Raw genomic sequence first — 16,950 nt, forward strand, 5'->3', positions numbered from 1 at the left:
ATATTGGTGTTGTACAAGAATCAAATCCCTTTCCACTCTCACTTATTCCACATTGACTCAGAAAAGCAAACGCGGTATAGACAGAGGTGGCCCACTTCAAGAAAGATGGTAGGAAAGTGCATGTACCGAGTTTCGCGGAGCTTTCTTCATCTTCATCTTCTTCTTCTTATGGTCCCTTCTCTCTCACTTTCCCTCCTCGATCTGAACCTAAAATCTCTATTTCTGGTTACCCAGAAATCCTAATCCAAGTTCTCTGCCATCATTTTGTTGACATCCCCACATTTCTCACTTCTCTCCAAATATTACCCCACAAACCACGATTTCTTTCCCAAATTAAACTTCACCCACCATCCCTCTCTATCTACCACCCATGGGCCAAAGCTTCAGTACCGTGATACCACGAAGCTTGAAGCGGAAGCGGGAGCCTGATTCTGAGGACCAAAACCAGGCTCGCAAGGTTGTCGTCGTCCAAGTACCAAACAAAGAAGGTACTGTTTTCAACCATTTAAAACTTTACACTTTCTAACTTCAACTACAATCCAACTCTCTTTCTGCTTTTTTTTTTTTGCCTTGTTTCAATATTAATGTTAGAGGAATTACGGTTTCTGGTACGAATTTCTTGTTGCCATTTTTCTTTTGATTATTATTATGATGCAACGCGGCATCCACTTTATTGTACGTATTTATTTAATTAACTAATTAAGAAGCCATTCTCTCTCTATTTTATCTACTAACTACTACTCTTACAACTTCGTCCATGGCCATGGCCTCTCACCCAGCTTCCTCTTCCTCTTCCTCTTCCTCTTCCTCTTCCTCTTCCTCTTCTCGATGGGATGCATTCTTGGGTTTTAGAGGCGAAGATACTCCCACAAATTTTACTGCTCATCTATACACAGCTTTGGGTCGAAACGGAATCAACACCTTCATGGACGACAAGCTTAGAAGCGGAGACGAAATTTCACCGGCGCTTCTCAAAGCCATTGAAGAGTCTGAGATTTCAATCATTGTACTTTCTAAAAACTACGCATCATCCCGATGGTGCTTGGATGAGCTAAAAAAGATCCTCGACTGTAGAAAAACAAGGGGCCAACAGGTTTTACCGTTGTTCTACGACGTAACTCCTGCAGAAGTACGTCATCAAACCAAAACTGTTAAGGAAGCATTCGCTCAACTTGAAAAACGGTACAAAGATGATGATAAGAAGGTGAATATGTGGAAGTCAGCCCTGGCGCAAGTGGCCAATTTGTCAGGAATGACTTTGGAGAACAGGTATTTCTAATCACTCTTCTAGACTTTTTTTCTTCTAATAAGGCACTACAAAAAAACCCTACCATTTGCTGCGTGTCTACAGTAGTTGTTACTGTAGACACGCGGCCAAATAGCCACGTGTCTTCGTGACAAGTGGCTATTTTTACATGAAAAACGAGTGGCCACGTGTATTTATTACACGTGTCCAAGTGGCCACGTGTATAAAATACACGTGGCCAAATGGACGCGTGTATAAAATACAAGTGGCCACTTGGACACGTATATCTGTACACGTGTTCATTTGGCCACGTGTATTAATACACGCGTCCAAGTGGTCACGTGTATTTTATACACGCGTCTATTTGACCATGTGTATTTTATACACGTGGCTAACTGTTTTTAGAAATTTGTACACTATATATATATATATAATAAGAAATATATTTAAACTATACCAAATTTGGCCACGTTGCCCAATTTGTGCAGGTAGGCGCGCGGGACAATTCCCGCTCACCCACCTGCCATTACTTTGAAATATATATATATATATATATATATATATATATATATATATATATATATATATAAAAATTATACTTGGATATAACAATTCCTCCGTCAGTGTTCTCTCTCTCTCTCTCTCTCTCTCTCTCTCTCTCTCTCTCTCCCTCTCCATCACTGCACCGGCCACCGGCCTTCTCTCTCTCAGTGTTCTCTCTCTCTCTCCCTCGCTCTTTCTCTAGCTCTCTCTCTCCCTCGCTCCTTCTCTCTCTCTCTCTGTTCTCGCTCGCGCTCTCTCTCTCTCTCTCTCCGTCACTGCACCACCGGCCTTCTCTCTCTCTCAGTGTTCTCTCTCTCTCTCTCTCTCTCTCTCTCTCTGTATCTCTCTCTCTCTCTCACCCTCGCTCTCTCTCTCCATGTCCGTACGTCCAACTAAAAAAAGAATTTAACAAAAATAAGAAACAAGAAAAAAAAAATTAAAAAGGAATTTAACAAAAAAAAAAAAGAAATTAAATGAAAAAGAAATTAACAATAATTAATTAATTAATTAATTAACAATTAAATTAATTAATTTTAAAAAAATAAATTTCTAAAATTTGTCACGTGTATATTAGTACACGTGACTGACAGTTAGCCACGTGTATTTATATACACGTGGCTAACTGTTAGCCACGTGTATATAAATACACGTGGCTAACTGTCAGCCATGTGTTTTACTGTACACGCGGTCACTTGGCCACGTGTTTTACTGTACACGCGGCCAATTGTACAATTAGCTACACCCGGATCAAACACGCGCGGAACACATGGCCAATGACTTGTGGCCAACTGTTAGCCACGTGTACAGTGTCCGTACACGTGGCGAAATGTGCGTGGCCAACTGCATGTTTTTTTGTAGTGAGGGGAGGACTTGTACTCAATATATATATATATATATATATATATATATATATATATATATATATATATATATATATATATATATATGAGGATTGGGCTTTCGGGAAGGGAAGATTATCCATTACATCATAATTAATAGCCTACCATTATCATTGCTTATGGAGAGAAAAGAAAAAAGAAAAAAAAATCAATTTGTTACTGGATCATATATATTCCTATTCTTTTTATTATATATGATCTATATCCCTATTCTTTTTATTATTTATGAACGTAACTCATTAGGTGTTTTGTATCGGTAGGAATGAACCTGAATTTATTCACAAAATCATTGAAAGGCTGAATTCTATATTAGTGAAAAAGACAAACTTTCAAGTTGCCCAGTATCAAGTTGGAATGGAGTCCCGTGTACAAAAAGTGAAGTCGCTTTTAGATATAGAGAAGAATGACACTACACGCATGGTAGGGATCTTCGGAACTGGTGGAATTGGTAAGACAACGATCGCCAAAGCAATTTACAACTCGATGGCTTCTCACTTTGAAGGTAGTTGTTTTCTTAGAGACATTAGAGAAACTTCCGGCAAAACGAACGGTTTGATCCATTTGCAAAAGAAGCTTCTTTCTGAGATCCTAGGAGATTCAAGTCTAATGATTGACAATGTTGATCAAGGAATTACTTTAATAGAGAAGAGGCTTCGCCGAATAAGAGTACTTCTAGTTCTTGATGATATAGATCAGTTAGACCAATTACGAAAGTTAGCTGGAAAAACTACTTGGTTTGGCGTAGGAAGTAGAATCGTCATAACAACAAGAGATAAGCATTTACTTCGTGCACATGAAGTAGATTCAATGTACCCGGTGAATAAGTTGGATCACAATGAAGCTCTTCAGCTTTTTAGTTGGAATGCCTTCAATAAAAACATGCCTGATGATGATTATGTGAAAATCACAAAAGATGCGGTAAGTTATGCTGGAGGATTGCCACTAGCTTTAACACTGCTAGGCTCAACTCTAAAAGATAGAAAATTACCTTATTGGGAAAGTAAATTGGCCATGTACAAATTAATTCCGCTCGATGATATTCAGAAAAAACTTAGAATAAGTTTTGATGGGTTGGATGAAAATGCCAAGAATATTTTCCTTGACATTGCATGTTTCTTCAAATTAAAGGAAGGATGGTAGAAGAAGTCACAAAAATACTAGATTGTACTCGTGGTTCTCACTCATTTAGTGCTGCCATTGAAGAGCTAAAGGATAAGTGTCTCATAACTCAGTCTTATTACAAATCATTGGAGATGCATGACTTGCTGCAAGAAATGGGTAGAGAAATTGTTCGACAAGAATCACCTGATGAACCTGGCAAGCGCAGTAGATTGTGGTTTCATAAAGATGTTCGGGACGTCCTAGAAAGAAATGAGGTAAAAAAATGTGTTAAGAATCCCTTTTAATTTTACACCTATTACTTTTTTGTGAGTTAAGCTACTAGAAAAATATTGAACACTTTTTTTTCTTCTTTTTTTTCTTTTTTTAATGTTTTTGTTTTAATTCTTTCTTGTTTTGAAAACTCTTTTCATTTTTGGTTTTTTAATAATAATTTTCATTATTAACGAACGAATTTCTATATGTGGACAATACATACAACCTTTCTTAATTTTTAATTACTTCGTTAAAGACTCTTTCAAAAAACTAAAATAAAAAACTACTGTCGAAACCTTTGGGAAACATGCCCATTACTTCTTGTTTGGTAAAATTTTTAAAGTCTTTTGTATTCTTTAACTGTGAAAATTCTTTTCAAATACTAGTTAAGCAAACAAATTTTAAAGAGATATGATTCTCTACCACCTAAATATGTAATTTTTTTTACTACCTTAATTGTCTATGTGGCAATGTGGTCCCCCACTTTATTTTATTTTTTAAAAATAAAAAACTCTAAAGCTAGTAAGAGACCACCTTGCCACATAGACAAGATGGTGAAAAGTTGTATATTTAGGTGGTGAAGATTCATATATATCTCAAGTTTAAAACATGATCTCTACCACTAACACACTTTTAAAATAAACCACAAAACACTTATCGAAAAATAAAACACAAACATTTCTCAATTTATTTCAAAAAAAAGATTGTTTATGTACAATATATATATATATATATATATATATATATATATATGCAACTGTAGGGGTGTTGATTGCATGTATTGACAAATATAAAGAGTAAAATTCTTTACGAATAAAAAGTCGGGATGATGCTGCTGCCGTTTGATGGCGACCCAAAGGTGGCCACCATGTAGATTTGGCGGTCACACGGAGGTCTCCAAACAAATCTAACGGCCAAAGAAAGGCCACTAGATGAATCTTGTGGCCCCTTGGTTGCCCCCAAATGCATTTGGAAGCCTTGTGGTGCCGGCAGATGCTTCTATCGATGGTTGCTGCCACCGTTGAGCAACACTTTTTTTTTTTTTTTTCAATTTTTGGTATTTCAAAAATGCATCTCAAAATTTTATCAAATCAATTTTTATTTGTTAACTCCACATGCAACACTTCGTTAAAATGTAGCCCCACCAAATCAATTCTCAATTTTTACTTTTTTCAAAACTCAAAATACTTCCAAAAATTTACCAAATAGCGGTCTCAGTAATTTTTACTCATTTCAGAATAACTAAAAAAAAAAAAAAAATTGACAAATAATATTGCAAAATAGCTGAATAAATAGAATGATTTTAATTAAGAAAAATAAATAAAATCATCAGTGGTAACTGCTTTCCATTATTTCAAAGATGTGCAAGGTTTTTAAGAGTATCTTGCTTTTTCTTTGATGAACAACTAAGGGTAGTATGTAAATATATATAAATGAAGCATTAATTTTGAGAATGTGATGATTAGTCACTTTAGGACTTTTTAATAATAATAAAAAAATTACTCATGTTGAAATCTAACCAAAAAAAGAAAACAAAAACAATATGCGAACACAAACAGTATAAGCTTGTTTCTTTTTACAAGGTATTACATATATAATATTTAACTTTTATCAAGACAAGAATTATAGTTCTAGGCAGTGTTAAAATATGAAGAACTTTATGTTGGGATTTTGTTGATACACTTATACATTGTCTTGTTAGGGAACAAACAAAGTTGAGGGCATATTGATAGAGTTGCCTGAACCAGACCTGATACACTTAAGTCCCAAAGCCTTCAAGAAGATGAAAAGGCTCAAAATATTTATTAACCATAATGCACGCTTTTCTAAAAAGCTTAATTGTCTCTCTAATGAGTTAAGATTGCTTGATTGGCCTGATTATCCTGGAGAATCTTTGCCAACCAAATTTTGTGGAAAGAACCTTGTTGTTTTAAAAATGCCTCAAAGTCAGCTCAAGACATTGGAGGGAGTCCAGGTAAAATTATTGTTTTTAATATTTCTTCCTTTAGATTATGTTGTAATTACTTCTTTCAAACTAATTCATTTCATTTTTTTCTTCACAGAATTTCCAAAACTTGACAATTATGAATTTCGAATATTGTGAGTTCCTAAGAAAAATTCCTGATGTTTCAAGGATCCCAAATTTAGAAGAGTTAGATCTTAATGGTTGCAAAAATTTAGTTGAGGTTCATCATTCTATTGGATTCCATGATAAGCTTGTTAGTTTGGAACTTGAAAGTTGCCATAATCTTAGGAGTTTTCTGAGAAGCCTCAAGATGAGATCTCTAAAATTTCTTAGCCTTGAGTATTGCTCGAGTCTTAAGAACTTTCCTGAAATTGAGTGTCAGATGGAATGTTTAGAGTATATAAACTTTGGAGGAACTGGTATAGAGGAACTACCTTCATCTATTGGGTACCTCGTTGGGGTTAAAACTTTAATTCTATCAGAGAGTGATATTGTTACCATTCCTCCATACATCAGACGATTGGTTAGACTGGAGATCCTTGATTTGCAGGAATGCTGGCAACTTCAAGAAATTCTAGGAATTCCACCAAATTTAATTGAAATGAATGCGAGGGATTGTGTGTCATTGAAAATATTTTTAGAAGAAGCTAGAAGATCTCCAGAGGCCCTATTCCAGGTTGGAAACCATGTTCTAACAGAATCGAAGTTCTTGATTCAACGCGATTGTCCTTCTAGTTTGACAAGTCTTAATCTAACAGAAAGCGCTGTTGTTAACCTTCCTACATGGCTCAACACATTTGTTGGATTGGAGGATCTTTACCTGGACCGTTGCTATCAACTTAAAGAAATTCCAGAACTTCCACCAAATATAAAAAAGGTATATGCGGAAGGATGCACGTCATTGGAAAGATTTCAATTTCATAATATAAACCATTTACCAAAGCTTGAACGGATTGACTTGATCAACAATTGCTATAAACTGCGTGAAAATATGGGGGATGATCTGCAAATTGGTTTATTGAGTGAGGTATCTCTCTTTCACATATATACTTGTTATTTGTACATCTTATCATTGAAAAGTTGTCTTATATATATATATATATATATGTGTGTGTGTGTGTGTGTGTGTGTGTGTGTGTGTGTGTTTGTGTGTAACAGAGACATCTTAAAGACCGTCGAATATTTGAAGGTATTTTTCCAGGAAATAAGATTCCAGATTACTTCAGTCATCGTAAAGAGCTTTCAAATACCGATTCGTGTGAAATAGATATCCATGGGCCTCTACATTTGGATTCGAAGAATACAAGATTTGCTTTCTCTGCTGTTATTAGATCAGAGAATATAATAGATGGTATTTTTTATTTTACTATGTGCATTGAAGTCATCAATCATATTGGTCAACGCATCTATTATGAACAGCGGGATATGCCAGCATTTGTATTTGGCTCAGATCATGTATGGTTGAAAGTCAATGTGCCACACCATTCTCAACTAGAGACAAAGACGGATAATCTTCGAGTTATATTTAAATTTGAAAATGACTATTCTTCACAGCCAGTGTTCTTTTTTAGAAGTTGCGGATTCCATCTACAGCATATACATATAGATGAAGAGGAAGCGATAAATGATGATATTCAAATTGTTGAGACGCCATGATAAAGATGTTGATGATGATGATGGCAACTTGGAATCCAATTGGTACCCATAACAAAAGAGGCATTCTTCTTCCTTTCAAGCTATACCATATTTGTTGCAGATCTCTTCACCTATGAGTTCGATCAGGTTGGTCTGTACTATGTTCATTCTTCTTCTTGTTCGTGACAAGGTCCCTAGCCAGCTTGGGTTATAATCATGTAAGTGTTTCTCCTATTTAGACTCCTGTTTTGTAATTAATTTATCTGTTTTTTCAAACGGGACATATATAATATAATATAATATATGAAATGATGATGAAATAGTAATATAGTAATTTTAAGGGGATCTTAAAATTTTTGCCAACAAAAATAATTGAATAGGAGAACATAGTCGGTGATGATGCTATAAGTACGAATTAAGGACCTTGTCCACAAAATAGTTACAAGGGCTTCCAAGAATGCCTCCAATAAGTACTCCTAGGAAAATTATTGCTAATAAATCTGAGGCACTATATATATGTTAACGTGGCCAAATAGCCCACATTTTCGTGTTGTACAATATTGTATGAAAGCTCTCAAAACTATGAAAGCTCTCAGTTGATATTTTTTTTTTCCAACCCCAGTATTATTTTCAAGTGAAACATGAGCAATATGTGAAGATTAAATAGAAAGTAATCCTCTTTCAATTTCTTAATTACAAAATAGGAGTCTAAATAAGTGAGAAGCACTTACATTAGTAGAACCCAAAAAACTAGCGACTCCTGTCCCAAATAGTTGACTGCCATGCACAAACTATAAACCATAAACTAGCACTTACGTTACATTAAATTTTTATTAAACGAGAGTGAGCTTTATAGAACATTCACACCCGGCAAGCCATTAGTTATTTTGACTAACAGAGATGCAAATTTGAATGAAAAATATAGCTGCATCTTCTAGTTACTTTAGCTCAAAATTAATGGTGAGCATTGTAGCTAATGAAAATAAATAAATAAATAAAAGACTCATGATAAGACATTAGACATGCATGTACGAGACTTGGAAATGTAAGTGCTTTGATTAAAATTAAAAATAAAAAGCTAATTTTTTTTAGCTAAAAAAAAAATATACTGAATCAAATGTGAATGCTTTAAGTGATTTTATGTAGCTTTAATTATAACTTGATTAGTTGATTTAAAATGATAGTACAAACATTACCTACACTTTCTTTGGTCACGTACGTCAATTTGTGGTGTCTAACACTCTTGGACCAAACCGTTCACAACATGGGACGTCGGAGCCGAATGATATATGGACCATGGTGAAAGTACTCATCTACAAATACAAAGAAAAACGAAAATACTTGGACAAAAATAAGATATATAATCCGAACGGTCAAATCATCATATTCACAAATGACCTTGAGGAATTGCGTAAACTACGAAAATTTGTAGTTCTAGAATAATTTAGGACCAGAAAAAATTAAACTTCCCAAGTACTTTAAAACTATCATAGATAGGCCACCAAGCTAACGGTGGTAATTGGTAACAAATTTTTAGCAAGATCCATTCAAGAGTACTACTACTTTTGAATTATTACTCTTGAATGGATCTTGCTAAAAATTTGTTACCAATTACCACCTTTAGCTTGGTGGTAAAGCAACGCATTTGAGCAGACAAAAGCAATGGATGCATAAAATCATCTTGAATATTTATTAATGTTTTTGATAGAAGTAATACAACATGAGGACCTCCCAGGAGGGTGAATGAACTATAAATCTAGTTAGAAAGAAATAATAAATTCACAATTCAGGTGGTTGATTTGGGTTGCGGAGAATTCAAATAATACGATATATTATTTTCATAGTTTTGGGCTATAAAATTTGTTGCAATGTGTGTAGTACGGTAGCAAAGGGTGTTCCCTTCCGCTGTGTGAATCACTATGCAAAATTGATGGACCATCTGACTAATACCATGTATTTCCTGGATATGAGAAAGCTATTGAAATATTTTTATCAGTTTAGTGTGGTTCATACGAGTAATGCTACATGTCATATCCATGTCCCTCTTGTATCCCTCTAAAAATGAGGTGGCTTTTAAAATTACCATTGAGCTTGTGATTGATCAAAATTCAATTTTGATCACATGGTGATTTTAAAAGCCACATCACTTTTAGAGGGACACAAGAGGAACATGGGTATGACGTTTAGAATTACTCGGTTCATACTGTGTCCAAATATTACTGCAAGAGAACAGGAAGCAGCATTACCCAACCATGGCATCAACCAGAACTTGATCCATCCCACAATCCCCGTCATGAAGATAATCAACGGTCATCCAATTGCCATAAACGCAAACACACGAGCCAAACCTATCTTCACCCTTTTCACTTCGCTTGGTCTGAACTTGCTCAATTTGAAGTGCCAGATCAACCTATTAGGATGCTTATTAATGTTGAGACAAATAATTATCAAATAAAAACATATGAAATTTAAGACTAATCAAGCCAATACTGGTAACTGTTGATAGTGAGGACCATGATAAATTTGAAAAAGAAATAATTGCTCCATATGATTCCTTGTATTTCATACACACCAGTGACCTAGAGACATCCACGGTCTAAATGGGCCATATCCATATATAATTGCCTTGCGCAAAACAGGAGCCGTATCAAACTCCTCTTTCCAAACAGGGTGCCAAGCTGTATCTTCACACAACCTATAGACATAAGGACAGACGGGAATATAGATAAAATTTTAGAAGATGGAAAAAGACCAGTAACTTCATGGAAGTAGTAAACTAGCCAAACTAAAACACAAAAATAAAATTATATACATTTATCAAAAAAGAGGATACAACTGTCCTTATAACATATATCTATCATTACATATACCGTATATTTATGTGCTTTTCATCAAAATATAATTATTTCATATAATAAGATATTTGGCTAAAGGGAGATATAAAACTTTTATTGGGTATATCATACATATATCACGTGAAACATAATGTGTAAGTGGGTGTGGGTGTGGGCGTGTGTGTCTCTAGGTACATACCATACATTGGGATGAGACAATTTCCACTACAATCCAAAAGACTGGGCTATAAACATTTGATACTAAGCAAGCCATATTTCTTCTTACGTATTGCCTGAGATAATTCAATAGGAAAAGTTACATACATGTTTGTTTTTGCATGATGCTGATCGTGCTTAAATCTCCACGGCTCATATGGATAAATTAAAGGCAAAAAGGCCAAGGTGGGGGGGGGTGTGAAGAGGAGGGAATGACACATTATAATTCACAAGAAATATACCACATAGTAAAGATGGAGAACTAACCCCTGTTACTGCAGTCCCTGTCCATGCCCAAGCCAGTGGAAGTAGATACCATGGGACTTTTGAAATCATAAGGAGCCCCAAGGCATAGGAAGTGACGGATATTAAAACTGATCTCCATGCTTTCACGTTATCAATCTCAAACACCTTCAAAAGTTTGGAAATGAAAAGTTGAAATGGAAATATCATCAATTTCAGTTACGATATAAATTCAGTCTTTTTTTGATAAGTAAATTTAGTCTTTTTGAAAGCGTAAAGCGCCCCTAAGTACACTAAAACAATGTTTGGCTCAGATATCTCCCTAATAACGTGTCCAAAATCTTATTCACAAAATCCATGTTCTTGGCAAACAATATAAAAGAATTCGGATGCAATATGCATCTTATGGAAGCATTACCTTTTTTGGAAGGGTATCAATGACATCTTTTAATTTAACATTTTCAGGAAGTGGTTCTCCAATTTGCTTAAAACCATATCTTTCAACTAATTGATTCCTATATTCGGCTCTATCTGCTAAAGATGGTACAATTGGAACTGCAACAGCTTTTAGAACTTTAGTCCTTCTCTTTGAAAATAAAAACTGTTGATGCCTGATTCCCTTCTGGAGAAGTCTTTCCCCCTTCAGATAATATCTGCCTGTCTATCAGAATAAGCAATATGATGTGCCTATAGTGGTAAGTTAGAAAATGCTGTAGGCAATGATAGTTCAAACAAATATGAATCTTGCATAGTTTTGACAATGTATAACAATTTTATTCACAGAACAAGTCCAACTCAAAGGATCAAGAGATTGGGGGATAGTGCTAGTCAGATAGTACTTAAAATTTAGTTTTTGCCCCTTATGTTACCTGCATATGACAATAACTGGAGATAACATTGAAAGCACCATCCAATATTCTAATGGCTGTGAGAAACAGCAGGTCCTCATACCCATACATGTTGAGAAAAGTAAGGCTACAGGATTGGTGATAACCAAAACAATACCATTGTTTAGTTTGTTGCCTAACATTATAATTTTCCTTTGTCGAGGAGGTTTTACAGTGATCAAAGATGCAAAGTTGGAAACACCTAGGATGCAAGTCGTTACTAGATATGCACTCAAATGCTTTCTAAGGAAGAAACTCCAGAATTCAGGAAGTGATTCTTTGTTCACTAAATCTATGTTGAATAGAACCTCATCTACAAGGTGCGTGCAGAAAAAAAAAACAAGAGCTTTGTTATGTCAAGCTCATGCAATGCATCTTTGATCAATATAAAGACTCCTCTATAGTGGAAAAATATCATGTCAGCCAGGGAAATTAAACACTGGTATGTATTTTCGCTATTAACAAATCCTCTAGGCTTACTTTTCTCAACATAGATGGAACTTTGCCTGAACTCTTATGAGGCATCCGTAGTTTTCACATTCTCTTGGCCGAAAGTATTTTACTCAAGCCAAATCAACTTCACAACAAGAGGAGAATCCTGAACCCTTAACAAAGTTCAATATTAACAATGATGTAATCATCAAGTGTCCCACACAACTTGATTTTTTTTTTTTCCTAATGCTGTAAAAGGTTTTTGGATGTGTAATGGGTGCCAGTCAACCTGTAATATAGTTGATGCAGTGTCCCAAATTGGTGATCTTGTGAAATGCAAGGTGTCGCCAATGCGAAACATGCAATATTTTGGGGGCAATATGATGTGCTCAATTTTAAATATATTGAGTTGTCCCTAGTGTTAAATGTGAGTTCGTCATGTAATCAGTCATAATGTCTCCTAGTTTTAGCGGGCATTCGTGACATTTCCCGTATTTCTCCATTACGAACATATTTGCGACCCTTTACTTATGATGCGCTTCTTCATATTCAATAGAAATTGATATGTGAAAGGTTGCAAAGTGAGTGATGGTTTGTAAGAAAACACTAAACTTACTCCGTTAGTGGGAACTCTGCGGTGAAATCACTGTGTTGAGGAAGTCACATGAGTGCTCGATCGTTAAATGCGGGAGGGATCCCTCATTTTACCGAATAAATGCCGGCATGATTGTTATGTCATACAATTTTCGCGTAAATACTCCATGTAAAACGCATACTTGCATGAATGTTTCTAATATAGAATGCATGCTCGTATGTGTGTGAAATAATTTAACGTTCAAATTTCGAGGACGAAATTTTTATAAGGAGGAAGGGATGTAATGTCCGAGACATTATTCAATAATTAAAGTATAAAATTTAAGTAAACAATTAGTTAAGTTAATTTAGTGTTATTAAAAATACAAGAGAATATTTTTAAGTCTAAAGAAAAAAAAAAAAGAAATTAGAAATGAAAAATAAAATGCAAAAGAAAAGAATTTAAAATAGAAATAAGAAAATAAAAGAAATAGAAAAAAAAAATTGAAAGGAAAAAGACAACAAGAATAAAATAAGAAAAGAAAGAAAAGAAAGTCAAAGGAAGAAAAAATGAATTAAATATATATATATATATATATATAAAACATGTGGGGTGCTGAAAAAGAAAACAAAAAAATGAAGGGTCAAGTGGCCCTTCACTAAAACAAGGCGCAGCCATTCGGCCTTTTCTTTTCTTCTTCCTAGGGAGGCAGGGCCTCTTCTTCTCATTTTTCCTCTTTTGATTTTTCGTATAAAAATCATGATCTATGAAGATCTAACCGTTCAATTTCAAATCCGACTTCGGTAACGTGATCTACGAAACCCGATCTACGTTTCTACCGATCGGTTTGAGGTATTTTCGCAAACTCTTGGTCTTTGAGATTTTAGATTAAATCTAAAGATATGTGAGTTGAATTTTATGTGTTCTTAGGATTTGTTGTGTGGAGCTTACTAAACACTCTCCAAGTGTTGGATTTACGTTTGGTGGAATTTTTGGTGAGTTTTCTCAAACTCTAATTTTTGGATATTTAATTTTAATTGAGTTTTTATGTTATTAACCCTTAATAAAAGTCATTGGGTTAATAATATTGTGTTTGGGGTAGTGTTTTATAAATTATGATTTAAAGTTTAGAAACTTTAATTTGATAGGTTAAACTAATTTGGGGTTTTTAAGTGATTAAAATATAGATGAATAAATTATGCTAATAAGTTTGTAATTGTTGTAAACAGATTAATAAACGTAATATTAAAGTTAATAATATTGATAAAATGTTAGTGAGAAATAATCTAGAAATTAATGAATATAATTTTAAGGCTAATATTATTATAAAAGTGTTTGTGAAAATAATGTATGAGTTACTGGAATTAATTATGGATTAGAAATTGATATTATAAGTAAATAATTAAATAGTTATTTTAATATCTAACCCTTAGTAAATACTTTGAGTTAATATTGTTTGAGTTTTAGTGTCTAAGATTTATGGGTAAGCGTTTGGAACCCTTAAAATATTATGGGTTTTCCATGGGTTAGCTCTTGAGCAATTTAAGAGCTAAATGTGAGTCTAATATTAGAAGTTGTCAATAATGTACAATGTATTGTTTTTACAGTAATGCATTGCATGGTGGTGTCTAGGAGACCTAGTGCTTAATATCCGCGCAGCCAAGGTGAGTATTCTACTCACTGAGAAGTATTATTTTCTTAAATGATGAATTGCAAAATATATATTGTTTTACAAACCTGAACCAACTGTATGTTGATTATGAATTGTTTTGGATGATTTGAGTACTTTGGAGTATATTGAAATATTGATGATGTTTTGAACTATGAATATGATTGGTGAGTTTAGAGTGAGTATAAAGATTTAAGTTATGCAAATTGTTAAAGAAATGACATGTTGAATTGATTATGTTTTGTAAAGAAAGCATGTGTTAAATGCATGATTTATAAAATGAAATGTATATTGTGTATATTGTTTTAAAGCATGATGCATATGCATATGAACGCTAAACGTGCATCGAAGTGAGGTTCACAACTCACGGGAAACAATGCTTGGGGTAATTCCCATGATGCTTGGATTAATTTCCATGATGCTTGGATTAATTTCCATGATGCTTGGGGTAACCCATGATGCTTGGATTAATTTCTATGATGTGCATTGTATAATCATTTATAGCATGATTTTGATGAGTGTGATGTTTTTATATTATGAGTAGTTTTGCTAGACGTATTAGTATACATAAGAGTTTTAATGGAAAAGAACTTATGCATATTTCTATCGGATGGTCGCATGATTTAAATGCCATTGATTTCTAACATAAGGGTTATGTAAACCTAAGCAAACAAACCTCAAAGTATTATTGTAGGTGAGGTCGTACGAAGTTGTTTCTACTACAGAACTTCTACGTATAATCTTAGCTGCCAAGTATGTTTTAAATGTTTTCTGTTAGCCGGTGTGTGCTATATCAGCTATGGGGGTTTTCAAATAAAAGTTTATAAATTGGTGCCTGTTATAGTGTACGCATGACTAGAAAAGAAAAGTTGGTTCTTTACGAAAACTCAGTGAATAGTATATCTCTGAGGTCTTAGTGTATTTATTTACGCTAAGATGGTGGGCTCATAATTCCACTTATACGGATGTGGCAAATCCCCACAACCGTATAGATGTTCCTTTGGCTGCAGGTATTCCGGTCCTAGTTGAGGGTGTTGTAGATGTGCACTTGGGATATTATGACCGAAGCTCGCCGCGACAGTCGTAATTGCAGGACCACAGCTGTCCACTATTTTATAGGTTTTGTTTATGACTTGTGACGCTTGGATCACTTGTCATTGTATAAGCCATTCCTGTTATTTAATTATTATGTTGATAAGATTTAAACATATAGATGTTAAATGGCTCTATATTGTAAATAACTTGTAATAGATGTATAAGCTATGCTTTTCGCTATTCAAGTTTATGTTTTCCCTGCATAGTTAGTTATATATTATACTCTGATTTACCAGGTGTATATATTATGGGATATATACAATATGTTGGCTTGCGACACATTGTCGTGCCACTGTGATGACTCGTTTATGTTTGTAAAAAAAAAAAAAAAAAAAGGGGTCGTCACAATCTTTCAGGATCGGATTTGATGGAGCGTTGCTTCACCGTGGAAGCAAAATGCTTCTCTTTTTCGACGGAGGTAGGAGAGCCTGAGCTCCGTTTGGAAGAGAGGAGGAAGGCGTTTGGTGGGTTCATTATTTTGGGTGTCCAGGGCTCAGCGTGGTTGATGACCACGGTCGAGAAGGCTTTGAAGGATCCAGGTTTGGATTTCGTCAAGTACTTTCGGGAGGATACAAAAGCTCTGATGGTTCGAGGGAATGGGAACAAGGCTAGCTGCTTTCTAGAGGTGGTAGCCTACGTTGATGGTGGTCGGAAAGGGGCTATTTGGCTCCCTGAAGGCCGTGGTGGGTGGGGTTGGTCTCGGGTGGTGGGAGAGTTGAGGAAGCTGCTTTCTTTTCTCGGTTTTAAGACTCGGTCGCCGGGTGGTGGGATGTCTTCTTCGGAGGGGACTCCGAAGGGGGGGAGTTTGAGCAAAGCTCTGGATTTTCGGGGAGCCACAGATGGGTCTCCGACGGGTATTAAGAAGGGAAAGGGAACAGGTCCTCCATCGTTCGCTGAGGTGGTGCGTTCGGGAGCTACCGCCTCTGTCTTGGGTTGCCGGTCTCCGGTGCTGAATTCGGGTCCGTGCGATTTAGAGAAGAAGTCTAGCATTGTGTCACTGTCACAAACAAAATGCAACACTTAGATGCCAATTAATCATTCAATGCATTTATCAGTCAAATTAAGAAAGAATGAGACGAAAGAAAAAACTATATATATATAAGCTGACCGCCATTGCAGGTGGCAGACCTCCAAGAACATCTCCAAGTCCACCAGTTTTGCTCCAGGGACCAACCTCTGTTCCAACAAATATCAAATTCATCCCACTTCCACAAACAATGATACCTGAATTCCTCGCATCCCTACCATTAATGGTTTTCTTCCTAGCCCGGCTGGCAGTTATGTTTTTGATACGCAGCTCATCCACTTGGTTCAAGGATCTTAACCCTTCGTGAGCC

At 35.2% G+C, this 16,950-nt stretch overlaps 1 protein-coding gene, 1 long non-coding RNA gene and 1 pseudogene across 2 annotated transcripts; 2 read left to right on the top strand and 1 right to left on the bottom strand.

The window, feature by feature from the left end:
• Positions 1–87: 87 nt before the first annotated feature.
• On the top strand, positions 88–8,003 carry LOC133866011 (disease resistance protein RPV1-like). The gene is made up of 7 exons (XM_062302560.1): positions 88–488; positions 780–1,269; positions 2,949–3,809; positions 3,935–4,064; positions 5,765–6,037; positions 6,126–7,055; positions 7,187–8,003. The coding sequence occupies exons 1-7, from the start codon at positions 371–373 to the stop codon at positions 7,682–7,684; spliced, it is 3,300 nt and encodes a 1,099-aa protein (XP_062158544.1). The 5' UTR covers positions 88–370; the 3' UTR covers positions 7,685–8,003.
• Positions 8,004–8,883: 880 nt separating this feature from the next.
• On the bottom strand, positions 8,884–11,915 carry LOC133866347 (omega-6 fatty acid desaturase, chloroplastic-like; annotated as a pseudogene).
• Positions 11,916–13,497: 1,582 nt separating this feature from the next.
• Positions 13,498–15,798, top strand: LOC133867013 (uncharacterized). Its single transcript, XR_009899973.1, has 4 exons — positions 13,498–13,701; positions 13,780–13,844; positions 14,457–14,513; positions 15,511–15,798. It is a non-coding gene; the product is annotated as an uncharacterized LOC133867013 (long non-coding RNA).
• Positions 15,799–16,950: the final 1,152 nt, after the last annotated feature.

Source organism: Alnus glutinosa, chromosome 4 (genome assembly GCF_958979055.1).
Source record: "Alnus glutinosa chromosome 4, dhAlnGlut1.1, whole genome shotgun sequence".
NCBI classification, from domain to species: domain Eukaryota; kingdom Viridiplantae; phylum Streptophyta; class Magnoliopsida; order Fagales; family Betulaceae; genus Alnus; species Alnus glutinosa.

Bases quoted from the DNA above. Each gene is read 5' to 3' on its own strand.
- LOC133866011 (XM_062302560.1), top strand. From the start codon at position 371: ATGGGCCAAAGCTTCAGTACCGTGATACCACGAAGCTTGAAGCGGAAG. The intron at 489-779 runs GTACTGTTTTCA...CCTCTCACCCAG, and splicing joins CCAAGTACCAAACAAAGAAG to CTTCCTCTTCCTCTTCCTCT. The intron at 6,038-6,125 runs GTAAAATTATTG...TTTTCTTCACAG, and splicing joins AGACATTGGAGGGAGTCCAG to AATTTCCAAAACTTGACAAT.